Raw genomic sequence first — 14302 nt, 5'->3', positions numbered from 1 at the left:
TACTAATGCAAATAATTAAATCTTACCTGATCATTTAATTGCCGAATTGTTTTCTCTATATGTGGCAAAAGGCCCCGAAATGTGAACTCTTGTATAAACTGTCGAATTCTATCATGATCAGTAAGGGTTAAACATGCACCATGAATAATTCCAGCATTTGCTTTCTTTGTTTCGTGTAATGAAGTGGATTTTACATGATCTGGGCCATCAATGCTGTTAGAAGAGTCACTGGAGGGGTCCAACTGAAGTGGATGAGCTCTAAAGTTATTTGGTAAGCCATCTACTGAAAAACAAATCTTTCTTTTACTCAGAAAGCAACAGAAAATTGCAGCATTACTACCATACTGCTAAAGAAAAGAAACAGTATTGGAACCCTTTCTCTTACTGTATGTCTTAGAAGTCTAAGACAACGGCATTCAAGTTTCCCCCTAAAATCAGGACTTGGGTTAATTACATGTAGAAAATTTTAAATTCATGTAAAAAAAATAGAAATATTAAAAATAGAAAATTTTTAATTCATGTAAATAAATGAAGAAAAGTGTTAAAATACAAAAATTATTTTTAAATAGCACAACTAACCAATGAGAAAAATTATAACAAAAAATTTTAAAGCTGTCACTATCCAAACTATAATTTAAAATACAAAAATAAAACTCAAAATTACGTGAACAGGGGAATAATTAATGCTACATATCATACTGTCCCTTGCTCTGTACCAAAAAAATTTTTATGAAGTTTGACTTATTACTCTTATAAAGCAAATTTTTAAATATCAAAAAACATCAAACTCAAATAACTCAATAAAAATCTTCAAAGGAAAAGGTAATCTGACCATTACCTCTTTTCACTATGAAACTTTCCCCCATCTTTTACATATAAAGATTAGCATGCTTTAACAAGAGGGCTATTTTCAATCAAAAGACAAACTTAAGAGAAAGTATATCAAGACCTTTGACTTCGTTATCTAATCCATCCAATGAAAGCAAGTTACTATCAGAATTCTTATTTGAAGTTATAGTACAAGGGCCATCTTCATATGATTCCTATCAAAATAAAATATAAAAAGTATTAACGGTTATACTTAATCATGTTTAAGATATCACCAAATTTATCAACTATAGTAAACCTCATTGTTTTTTTGCTACAGCAAAAAATGTCTAATTCTCCAAATTCTTAACTTCCATGTATCATATTCTATCACTTAAATCCACACCTACTATATCCTTATATTGTTTCACATGCACACTACCCTAATTCTTCTGAATTCAAGTTACTTCTATCTGTTTATCTGTTTATATGTGATATGCACATGCCTATATGAATCCCTGTATATGCAACTATGTAAGGAATAATGGCAAGACAGATGGACTACTGGAGGGGTAAAAAAGGATGGTATGGAATCCCCTGGCTCATGGATGCAGTATTAATAGCCTGGAGTGCATTCTGAATACACAGAAGTTTTGGGAAAATATCCAATGCAATGTTTACTTGTACAAAGGGTATTGGTTTCAGCCACCAAAACAACTTAAAAAATGTCCAGACTACTCCATGAGCCCACTAATATCATGAGGTTATTATTCTGAGTGCCAGACTTTGAGAAAAATATATAACCTAGAACTTAAGGGGAAGGTGATCAGGATAAGAAATTTACTAGAAACAACATTTAAGAAAGAGTTGAAAAAATGGTATATTAAAAGACATGAGACTTCTGTTCTATATTCTGAAAATCATCTTAATGAAAAACTGACATGGTCCCTATAGGATTGAGTACAAGCTTGATCCTGAAGCTGCTTAAACATGGAGCAGGTCACCTAAAAAGACAGTGAGTACTTTCAATAGATGAGGTCACTCATAGATTTAAAGGAAATTAAAGCATCACAACAACGACTGGATCTGACAACCATTAAACTATCCTCCAATCCTGGACTTCTAGAATTCTAAGCTATAGGATATCTATAGCTCTGTCTTCTGTTAAAAGTTCTCCAACTGCACAATCTGACCTATTATGTTCCCTTTCCCAACCTTAGATGGTTAGATTCTAAACTGAGTATTTCAATACTATTCCTATTCTGAGTATGGTCCTGAAACACTATTTAAAGCTCTTCTACCTCCAACTGGTTCTTTTTCTCTCAGATATTTTCCCCCAGCATTATCTTAAAGAAGGTCAACAATCATCTCAATGTTAAAGTTGAATAAAATTGGATTTAAAATTTCATATATAAACAGATTATTAAACAATATTTCTATTAGAACATCAAAATCTACATACTTTCTAATTCATATTTCTTAAAATAGTATCACATAAAGTATTTAATGCAGCTTAGTTATACAAAATATAAATATATTTTCTATTCACTTTAGAAATCTTCCTTCTAAACAAAAAATAGTCAACTCTTGATTTTCTGAACTAAGTGTATAACTTGCCATTCGACTAGTACTAAGTGGCATAAAATTCTATCTTAAAAGTTGGAAAGAACGTGAAACTTTACACCCACCACACACCAGCCAACAGACAGCAATTAACATTAGTCTAGAAATCAACATTAGAAAAATTGATTAGGAAGAAACAAAACTTCCTTGAAATTCAAAAGAAAAGGAAATCAAAGGAAAGTTAGGGAAAAAAGCCCACCCACCTAAAAAAGTATGAGCTCCAAAAGGTGGCCATAAGAACAGCATGTTGAAAATGAAGGAAGGCAACCCCCAGAGCATGTGGATAATAAAGAATTGACTGTAAGCATTCATAATGAATTTAATGTGCAAGCCAAAAATTCTATTATCTACGTGTTTAGTCAATCTAATTCAATTCTTAATGTATAATTCACTTTTCATCTTTTTTTTTTTTGCCACACCATGCGCCTTGTGGGATCTTAGTTCCCCCCTCAGTGGAGGCGCAGAGTCTTAACCACTGGACTGTCAGGGAAGTCTCCACTTTTCTTTCATCTTTCAAGAAAACAATTAACACTGATATTTATACCTGAAAGGTATACACAGAAGGGATTACTGCGATTAAAAACAGCTTTTGAAACATTAAGAGCTCACATACTAGTGGATCAAAACTAGCCAGATTCCATAAAATAACTATTAGTAATTCTACAAATTCTACAGTGCTGCCATTGGCCATAAAACTGAAATACAGCTTTTGTGGTTTGCTTCATTATTGTTTTTTACATATACCTGGTTTTGAATACTATTTTTCTGGAGATACTGACTCCAAGGATCTGGTATCTGTTCATCTGATGCTCGATTAGATGTTCGAGAATTAATTTTAAGTAGATAGCAACCCTGAGTTCCATATTTCTGTTTCATTTCTTCATAAATTGACTCAGCTCTAAAATAAAAAATGGAAAAGTTTGTAGCCAACGAAGAGAGGATCTTAGGCAATAATAGATATTAAAATAATACAAAAACCATGAAAAAAAAATAGTTCCCAAAAAAGACATTAGAAGTAGCATAATTTTAAAAATTAAAACAAAGTTCATGATTCTAACTGAAGTTTAGCTAGCTTGGTTATCACCTTAAAGTACAGTTACCAAAGTACGTCTTATGGAATAAATTTTGCAAAAATACTCATGTTATTAAAAAAGAAAGTTTCAGTGGTCAAACTAGTTTGGGGAACTACAGTAATCAAGCCAACCAGTTTCTTTGCAGCAGATCACCCCTGAGTCTTCCACTGCTACTGTGTACAGTGAATTTCCAAAGAGTGGCTTCAAACTTATAAATCAGAAACTCAACTATGTGGACTAGCCTTCAGGAAATACAACTTTGTGAAATTCTGCCTTAGATAACAGATACTTATCAAAAAATATAAGTGCTAAAATAGATAATTATAGCATCCCCCCCAAAAAATCATCTTTTACTGCTACAGTTTACCCTTCCCTAAGCAGTTTCCAAAGAAAACACAGTTTAGAAGAAGAAAACACACACACACACAAGAAAAGCAGTCAAAATACTTATATAAAAATACAACTTTTTTGCTTGGTTTATTATCGGCTGGACCCATGAGCTAATCTCAGATGCAACAAAAAGCAGTTGATTTCCTTACTTTTAGTTAACTAGACTTGACAGTTGGTAAGAGATAAGATGATTCAAATAAGTCAGCCTAAGAATCAAATAGTACATTCTAATGGAAATGAAATTTTGGTACATAGAGCTAACCTAGTTTTTCTCCCTAAACTCATCAGCTATCTGGTGTCAAAAAACATGTGGATATAGCCCATTCAAATGCAGATACTAATACTATACAAATAACAAAACTAACGAATAATTAAATCCTACTACACACTGTAAAATTAAGGCTGGTTAAATAAAAGTTATAAATTTGTATAAACACAAAGTATATGTGTGTGTATATTTACTCACGTACAATAAACATCTACTTGCTTTACCAATGACACTGTTAAGCATAAGAACCACTGATCTAATAACTTTAATTACCACTTAAATATCTACATTATAACCATTTAATATGGAAGGTATCCATATTCAAACAACTGAAACTAATAAACACCAGTTCAAATTATTCCTATTTATATAATACACTTTATCCAAGAGGTTACAGATTATTTATGATGTCAAAAAAAAATTATAAAGGTTAGTAATCCTCAGAACAATTCTCTGGTTTTATCAAGAAAACTTTATTTTAAAATGATGGCGTGTGCTCAGAACAAGGACAAAAAACAATTATTTAACTGCATATTCTAAATAGCATCGACATAAGAGAATAACAGTTTGAAACAAAAGATTAATTTTAATCAATATCTTGAACCAAAAATCAAAATAAACTGCAAAGCAGCAAAATGCATTTATTTTTAAGCCTTTTTTGGACATTTAAGTTTCCCTCTTAACAAAAAAGTATTGGGTGTCCCATCTTCTCCCCAATCCCCACTGGCCAGAAAAAGCCACAAAAGCAAAACTGTTTTAATACTATCTTTTTCCAAGAACTCATCTTTAAAGATAAGCTATACTCTTATCCCAAACATAAAAGGACTATGGCAAATCACTAACAAAGAATATTAAAGGGGACATAAGAAATAAGTGTTTGGATGTTTTGTTGAGACTGTGAAAAACATCAAGTTTAAAAATATAGTTTAAAAATATAAAGTGTTAAGAGTGAAGAGTGAAAAAAGAAGTGCCTATAAACCAGGAAATGAAAAGTTACAGGAAAACTGGGAAAGGGACAAGAGAAAAAAATGAGCAATAATAATATACCAAGTAAGAAATACAGCTAAGATCTATAGATATAAAATGGCAAGCACTCGTGAACAAAGATTAATAGACATACATTGAAGGAAAAGTTTGGATAAGCATATGAAATAAAATGATGTAGCTGCTGAATATAACATCAAATAAAAGATTGAGCTAATTTATTAATTTTTACTTTCTTAGATGAAAAATATATCAAAAACTTAAGCCATGTCCAAATTAATGTTAACTCATTTGACAGGAAATATTTTACAATTAAAAAAATAAAACTTACCTCTGTTCATCTCCTGCACTTACATCATGTAAAAGTACATAATATTTAAGTGTATTTGGTATAAACCACTTGGGGTAGGAATAGTCATTATTGTGCTGAATTCGATGTTGTTCTTGTGACAATTTTGAAAACTGTTCCACAGGTTCAGCTTCACCAGAGGATGCCACCAACATACCTTGTAAACCACATTAAGGTAATTATCACTTATTACTTAATAGTAACTACTATCCTATTAAAACAAACTGCAAGCATGTGTACAAAGAAGGCAATGGCACCCCACTCCAGTACTCTTGCCTGGAAAATCCCATGGACCAAGGAGCCTGGTAGGCTGCAGTCCATGGGGTCGCTGAGGGTTGGACACGACTGAGTGACTTCACTTTCACTTTTCACTTTCCTGCATTGGAAAAGGAAATGGCAACCCACTCCAGTGTTCTTGCCTGGAGAATCCCAGGGACGGGGGAGCCTGGTGGGCTGCCGTCTCTGGGGTTGCACAGAGTCAGACACGTCTGAAGCGACTTAGCAGCAGCAGCAAGCATGTGTGCATACTCAGTCGTGTCCAATTCTTTGCAACCCGCCAGGTTCCTCTGTCCATGAGATTTCCCAGGCAAGAATACTGGAGTGGGATGCCATTTCCTTCTCCAGAGTAATCTTTCCAACTCAGTCGAAACTGTGTCTCTTGCATCTCCTGAACTGGCAGGTGGATTCTTTATCACTGTGCCTTCTAGGAAGTCCAATAATTAATATTATTCTTTAAAAATAAACTTAGGGAGGTATTTTATGAGCTAAAACAAACAAAATCTGATTTTTACAGCTTTTCCTGCGAGCATAAAATAATTTCTTTGACATTTCTAAGTAATTCAAGGTTCTAAGTACTAAAGATATCTTGTTGACAGCTGTTTAGATCACTTATATATACAATAAGGCAATCCATGAAAATAAATAGGGACAATATGAAAACTGTCCAACTATCAACATAATGAAAACTTCTGCTGAGTCTTGATCCTCTCCATTCCATTTCAGTGCAATTTCATACTCTGTCCCTTCTCAACTTTTCTCTGTAACCACGTTAAAAAAAATGAAAGTCATAACTGTGAAAGGAGGTTAATAGCCATAAAACATGTTACTAAAGGATGGAAAGCTGTTTCTAAATCTGAGCTTTTGCATAAGCCGTTAATTTTGAAAGTAAAAGGGTTAGTCACTCAGTTGTGTCCCACTCTTTTGAGACCCCATAGACTGTAGCTCGCCAGGCTCCTCTGGCCATGGAATTCTCCAGGCAAGAATACTGGAGAGGGTAGCTGTTCTCTTTTCCAGAGGATTTTCCTGATCCAGGGATCAAACCTGGGTGTCCTGCATTGCAGGCAGATTCTTTACTGTCTGAACCACCAGGGAATTTTGAGACAATCAGCATAAGCAGTTAACACTGACAGTTTACATTTTTTCTTTCTAAAATCACTTAAAACATATTAAGCATGAAATGTGCAAGTTGGATGACAGAAACTAAGCAGGCTCTTAGTATTCTTATTTTTTAATCAAAACTTAGCTCTACCAGTCTTGAAACTAGGATGCTATTTAACAAGGACAACAAGAAAACCTGAAGCATATCAATAAAAAATAATTTTTACATCCTCTCAACAATTTTGCGTTTATGTAACTCTTTCTGAGATTAGTAACTTCCAAATATTTTAAGAGAACATAAACGTCAAAGGATACATGCTAAATAGTGATTCAGAAATTCATGATCTGACGCTGGCATCGACTGAAGAAAGGTCTCTCTGTAAGACTCAAACCATGGAGTAGTAGCTAAAATTAATAAAGAAAAAGTTAAAACTGTTCAGTAGAATCAGTTTACAACAGACCACATTTCAAGTTCATATTCCTGAAAGGTATAAAACATCATTTCTAGCAATAAACAAGCATTTTTCACGTGTGCTTTAATATATATATTGATATACATACATCAGCCATACAAATATATTCATACATGGCAGTACATGTACTTGCAAAAATAAAACTGACCTATTCCCAACCTACACAATGATACCACAGTTTATTTATTAATGATTTCAGTATTACCTATGTGAACAACCAGATTTTAGAACTACAGTTTTCCCTTCCACTAGTCACGCTGTTGTAAGTAGCTCTTTCTCATAAATGGCATTATTTCTGAACAGCGGTCCTCAACCAACAGCAATCGTGACCCCCAGGAAACACCTGGCACTGTCTGGAGATACTGTGACTTGTCACAAATAGGAACAAGGAGGAGTGCTACTGGCATCTAGGGAAACAGGTCAGGAATGATGGAATAATGAGAATATCCTACACTGAGAAAAACGGGATAACAATACCCCCCACACACCCCACTCCAACACCAGCAAAGAATTATCTCGCTCAAAACGTCAATAGTGGTGAGGCTGACAAACCTTACTTCATAATTTGATTACTCGAGTCAGACAGCAACTGAACCTCTCCAAATGGAATTTCAAAACATACTTACCTCACGATCAAATACAAAGATGTGTATTTTTACTTTTTGCATACATGTATGTGATGTGATTCTTAAAATGTCAAATCTCTCTCACTCCATGCTAAGCATTTTACATCACAACTATTCTAACTTGTTAAAAACTTGAATTTTGTTAAACTTGGTCATTTCATTAGGTTTAAGCAGATTATCTAAATCACAGTTTTACTAAAAGGACACTCTATTCTCTATTCCTAGTTACTTATGTTGACTATAAAACCTTACGTACTTTTTGTTTTATTCTTAGAATCACGGAAAGCATAGCAAGTATATTTTCTGTTTACACTGTAACACCACATTAAACTGGGACGGGTGAAATAATAAAGCTATTCATCTTAACCAAGTAGCATATCCAACCCAGTATCATATATACAAAAAAACTTTAATTCCAACAAATGGATTATGAGACTAACCCATATTGTTTAGAAGGATTAGTACTACACAAATTTCATGTTTTCTTGCTACAGAAGAGGAAAGACATTCCCAGAAATAGTACTCTCTCTATATATATACACACACATACACACACATACACGAAAAGTGGCATAATTGGAGAATGACACAGACTAGTCTGTTACAACAGGAAACCAATTTTCTTACTAACCAGTAAACATCTTTCCCCTAAATCAGTCAAAATGAGTCTCTATCTTGAAAATTAGTTTTTATTTTCACTCAGTACCAATGAAGAGAAAATATATAAATAAATAATGAAAGATTTGGTTAGATAAGAAATCGCCACAGATGGTGGGAGAAATGGCCTTATCAACTTTATTTTTCTATTTTCCTTGTTGCTTCAACAATGCTTAGATTTAACAAGGAACAGGTAAGTTGTAGACATATGACAAGGGGTCTGTTTCACAGTGGGTCGGGGAGTTCTGAATAAACAAATTAGGTCTTCCAAAATAGCTATTCATTGCAACATTTCCTGTAATAAAGACTAGAAAATGCACGTGTCCACCAGGAGGGGACTGGTTAAGTAAACTATGGTACACACACTGGATGTACTATGGAGTTTTAAGAGAAAGGGGAAAATCGCCACATGATTACTATGAAGTGCCCCCAGGATATATTAAGTGAAAAAAGACAACAGCAAAAAAGTATGCAATTTTGAGAAACAAAGGGAAAAAGAAAGAGAGCCACACGTGATTTAGTTTACTCTGTCAAAGAGAAATGACAGGATGAATCTAAAAAATGGCACCATGTGTAAGACAAGGAAGAGATGAGAAAGGGGAAGGGCCTGGAGAGAAGCTAGGCCTCTGTGAATACACCTTCTTTTATAGTTTTGACTCTGCAACTGTTATGTTCCAGATAACAAAACCTAACCAAAAAATAAATCAAAAAGAAAAAAAGCATGCATACACATGTAGGAGTTCTTAAACTGAAATAATACTTTCTAAATACTGGTACAGGAAAACACTGGGTACTCAACATAGAATACAGGAACAAAGGAAAATTTTCTAAATATATATGGCAGAAGTGGGTTTTATCCTTCAAGTCGGTCACATTCACGTTGATGAGATAACTTTTTCCTTCAGCCACATGCCTCCTTGAAGGGCTAATTGATTAGGGCATCGTTCTCTTTCTGCTTTTTCAAGCAACGTTTTTGCAGAACGTAGGGAAAAAAGGTAGGTTTTTTTTTTTTTTTTAATGTTAACCTAAGACTAACATTTAGTGACACTTCTCATCCCTTAAAAATTCTCTTGTACGTATTTTGGAATGAAATCAGTATTTTTCTCATATTTCTTTCCCTCTCTACATGTTCTGTTTGGAACTGAAACAGCAACCATGACATCCTACCAGTTAAAGTTTCTCTATGTAGAATATACACTTCCCCTGGTAAGAAAGGAAAGAAGGCAGCCAAGAAGTAAAAAAAAAATAAAAGTAATGCTCTATCCTCCACTCTACAAAAGGCAGCCCTCTCTCTCTCTCCCCATTTCTTCTTTGTTCCCTTCTTAGTGCCAGTAACTTGGCAAAGAGAGTTGTGTGTGCATGCTTAGTCGTGTCCAACTCTTTGCAACCCCATGGACTGTAGCCCACCAGGCTCTTCTGTCCACAGAATTTCCTAGGCAAGAATACTGAAATGAGTTGTCATTCCCTACTCCAGGGGATCTTCTGGATCCAGGAATTGAACCCGTGTCTCTTGTGTCTCGTGCACTGGCAGGTGGATTCTTTACTAATGTGCCACCTGGGAAGCTGAAGTTATTAGTGTTCAAATACATATCTAACAAGGGCTGCAGGCAGTGAGATAGACCTACAGCAACTCTGGTCTTCTTTCTATTGAAACCAAATACTATCATCAGTGATCCCAAACCTGCAAGTGAAAAAGACTGGCTACCCTAAACATAAACATCACCCATAAATCACATATATTCCCTCTCTAATCATTCACAAACGTTGAAAGTACCAGAAAACCACCATTCAGACGAAAGAAAAAGGCACTAAGAAATATTACAAATTCCACATAATGTTTGCACTTAAGACTTTAACTTTTGATAAACAGTAGTAGCAAAATAATATCTTCCCAAATGAAAATATTCAAGTAAGGGAAAGAAATATGATAATTAGATGTATAATTATTTAATTCAATAAGAGTCTCAAGTCAAAAATATTTGACACTTGTAACAGTGATTATCAGAATATATGGTTTAATTCAGAAGACCTCAGACTATAAAAGCTACAAAAAACTAAAACCAGAACTTTTATATAAAATTTATGAGCATTTTGCAAATCAAATAATCTTAAATAATATGAAGAGCTAAGAAATACTAACCTTGTATTTTAACAACACCCTTGAGAACTATCCTTGAAGAGACTATTTCTAATCAAGTGTTCTCTAAAAAAAAAAATCAGCAAAACTCAAAGTATTCTAAAGAGATGAAAGCCATGATTACTTATGTCCAACAATTAAATTTATCATACATCAGATTTTTTTTTAAAAAACAGATCAGTCTTTTTGAAACTATATTCCTTTTAACCCTCAGTATATCAAGAAAAATAGACATTGCATTTACTATCTGGATTTAACCGACGCTTGATATTTTATTGTATTTCTAATTCATTTTATAAATTATTCACAGAATTAAGAATAAAACCAAAACAAGCTTTTTATAAATTTTAATAAAGCAATCTCAAATTGTATTCCATCTATTCCCAGTTTCAAAGATATGTACCTCAATTAGGCAATGTTTTTTGAATGTCCATCAACTATTATGCACAAACCTAGAACACATTCACAGTGTAAATATTGATTCCAGATTTAAACACATGTCTAACAACTTCTAGTTTATCATTATTTCTGGTTTTTCTTGCACAGCCAAGGTGCAACATTTTGGAAAAACGTGATGGCTCAAAATTTTGCTGAAAACAAAAAGGTCATTTTATTTTGCTCCATCACTGTGAAGCATTTTCATTCTTTACATTTTTAAACAGCAAACACAATGATTAAGTTAATGAATTTTCATTTCTACATCATCTGATTCCTTCCAATTACCTTCATACACATGCCTGACACTTAAAAATTTTATCAAGTAAATTGTTACACAAACATCATAAAAGATGAAAAAATATGGTCATATGTCCTTTAATAAAATGGAACGGTCTAGGTTAGCATTTCAAAATATTATATGAAGTCCTTCCTGTTAAATTAAGTCCTTCCTGTTAAACTGGGTGAAAATACTGTATTTTCTTTTTGTTTTTAGAAGTACATTGCTCACTCATCAACTCTTGAGTTTGAAGACAACTGTCCTAGATACTGTCATCTGAAGACTCAAAAGATTGGGATTTCTATATAGGATCAATTTCACCACTGTCATCAGAGTCCAATAAGGTAAGTAACCACTAGCCACATGTGGCTCTTGGGCACTTGAAATGTGGCTTGTCTGAATTGAGGTGTGATCTAAGTATAAAATACACATAAAATTTTGAAGATAATACAAAAAAAAAATTTCCATTTATTACATTTGAAATGGTAATATTTGGGTTAAAATTAAATATATCATTAAAATTAATTTCACTCATTTCTTTTTACATTCTTCTTCCCCCCTCTCAGCAATGCGACAAAGTTTGTGAGATCTAGTGCCCTGACCAAGGATTGAACTTGGGTTCCCTGATAGTGAAAGCACAGAGTCCTAACCACTGGATCACCAGGGAATTCCCTATTCTTACATTCTTCATTGTAGCTACAGAACACTGAAAACAACCTAAGTGGCTCATTTATTTCTACTAGATCGCATTAGTCTGAACTGCCATATGTCACTGCATTCATCTTCTAATTCGTCTAGTAACTGAAAAATTGTGTATTTCACTGTCAATTTTCTTTTCTTTGTCAATATGGACTACAAGTCCCCAAGTCTCAATTGTGTTCAATGGAGAAAAAAAAAAGATAAAGATGATGACTATGAAGATGTTGTCTCCAAACTTCTTTCATAACTTCCTGAAAGAAGATTTAGAACTGTGGGCAATACAAAATTTCAAACTGAAGGATGATATAACAGTGATTTTGTTCACTATTGCATTATCCTAGGGTATTTCATTATTTCTGGATTTTCTTATAGTTCAAAGTAACTGGTATTGATAAACAATTCCTGGGACGAAAAACAGAAAAATACTTCAAGATACTAGAAAAATAAGAGCAATGATTTCCTATTTTGCACTACCCACATTTTAAATAATAACCACTTTTTTAAAAGGTTCTTTATGCTTTTAAGTAAAAATCTTTGGAAAGACATTAAAGAATACTTAAACAGCCTCCTAAAACACTGTTTACACATGACTATTCACTGAAGTCTCATGGTATCTTACAGAGTATTAGTAGTTAACATAAAGCCAATCAGAAAAAGTACACTACATACTGAAAAAGGGTGGAAAATATATTCTTCCTTCTTACCAAAACAAGGTGTAGCCCAATTTATACTTTTCAAGGTCAATGCCTGAGTTTAGCAGATAATACTATAAATCAAGAGTAAATACAATAGGTAATAGGTAAGAGATAACAAAAGTTAACTCCATTTTAGAAAAATTAAACAGACATGTTAACTGAAACAAATACAAAAAAGTAGTACCTGAGTGGAAAAAAAAAGTAATAGACAAGGAGTAGACTGTGAACAATCTGGAAAACTGAGACCACCAGGGGAAATACCTGTATATAATGAGGATTCTTTCAATTCCATCCTTATGTCTCTACAATTACTACACCAAGGAACACTAGCTTTAATTGACCAATCTCATGAAGAAATGGCACTGTGAAAGCTAGGCTTATGAGGTAAGTATCTAACACCTATTTCATAAACAGAATGGGTGAAAAGTATGATGACTCACATTAATGGTAAAACTAGAGTATTTCTAGACAAAGAATTAATTTTACTTAAAATGAATAAAACCACTCAAATCTCCAAAGAGTATTACTCTAACAGAATTTTATTAAAATGAATTCAGTACTTCAGCATCTCACATTCTCAGTCTTCAAGACCAACATAACAATAAAGCTAAAGGGAAGTGCCTTAAGTAGCAGAGAAAGAAGCTAAAGAAACTGTTTTCTTCTGAAGCTTGTCCTAACCACTTGAGATTCTTTTTTACAGTCTGCCTAAAGAGAAGGAAATGGCAACCCACTCCAGTGTTCTTGCCTGGAGAATCCCAGGGATGGGGGAGCCTGGTGGGCTGCTGTCTATGGGGTCGCACAGAGTCGGACACGACTGAAGCGACTTAGCAGCAGCAGCAAGGAGTTTCAGACATTCATTCCTCAAAAATTTCACCTTCCAAAACATAAATCTTTTTTAGGAAGACACTGGAGATGTCCTTTACCAAATCAATGAAATACACCTAAAGATATGAATGAGACGCTACAGAGAAGGGAAGGAAATCTCCAGGATGGCAGTTGTGGAGCAGGTCTTGGAATGCAGCCAAACCATGACAGAGTAGAACAGTGTTTGAAACTTCCATTTCATTATATTCCCTCTCCCCTCCATCCCCGCCTGGTGAGCTTTTTAAAATATTCTTCTAAATGTTCCTTCTCCCCACAGAATATTCTTACGTAATACCACAGATACACTATGTATCCATTAATGTACTGTGGTTCTTTGGAGAGTCACAAATCACTGTAGTATATATATATTTTTTTTTTGTAGTATATATTTTTTGTCCCCCAACTACCAAATTTTCACCCCCTTGAGCAATGCTTATCATTTCCTATTGAGAATACGTGTGGAGTAGAAAGAAGACATTAGGAAGGAGATCTTAATAAATGGATTATCTCATAAATTAATCAAGGGGAAAATCTTACTGAAAGGCTATTGGAAGTTTGAGAAACT

The 14302-nt window shown here is 33.9% G+C and overlaps 1 protein-coding gene across 2 annotated transcripts in view; it reads right to left on the bottom strand.

The window, feature by feature from the left end:
* TRAPPC8 (trafficking protein particle complex subunit 8) overlaps positions 1–14302 on the bottom strand; it is an 81919-nt gene that overhangs the window by 57718 nt on the left and 9899 nt on the right. Inside the window, exons 3-7 of one of the 2 annotated variants that reach the window (XM_086372859.1) lie at positions 7187–7276; positions 5477–5651; positions 3175–3328; positions 950–1043; positions 27–283 (exon numbers count right to left, since the gene is read on the bottom strand). In XM_086372859.1, coding sequence (XP_086228985.1) covers positions 27–283; positions 950–1043; positions 3175–3328; positions 5477–5651; positions 7187–7276 — 770 coding nt within the window. The remainder of the gene's footprint in view (positions 1–26; positions 284–949; positions 1044–3174; positions 3329–5476; positions 5652–7186; positions 7277–14302) is intronic. The other variant, XM_086372860.1, reaches the window with a different exon arrangement.

The sequence above is a fragment of the Bos grunniens genome, chromosome 24 (assembly GCF_055505025.1).
Source record: "Bos grunniens cultivar Pamir isolate PY7600 chromosome 24, Bosgru_T2T1.0, whole genome shotgun sequence".
NCBI lineage: Eukaryota > Metazoa > Chordata > Mammalia > Artiodactyla > Bovidae > Bos > Bos grunniens.
This window is presented reverse-complemented; position numbering and strand designations above follow the sequence as displayed.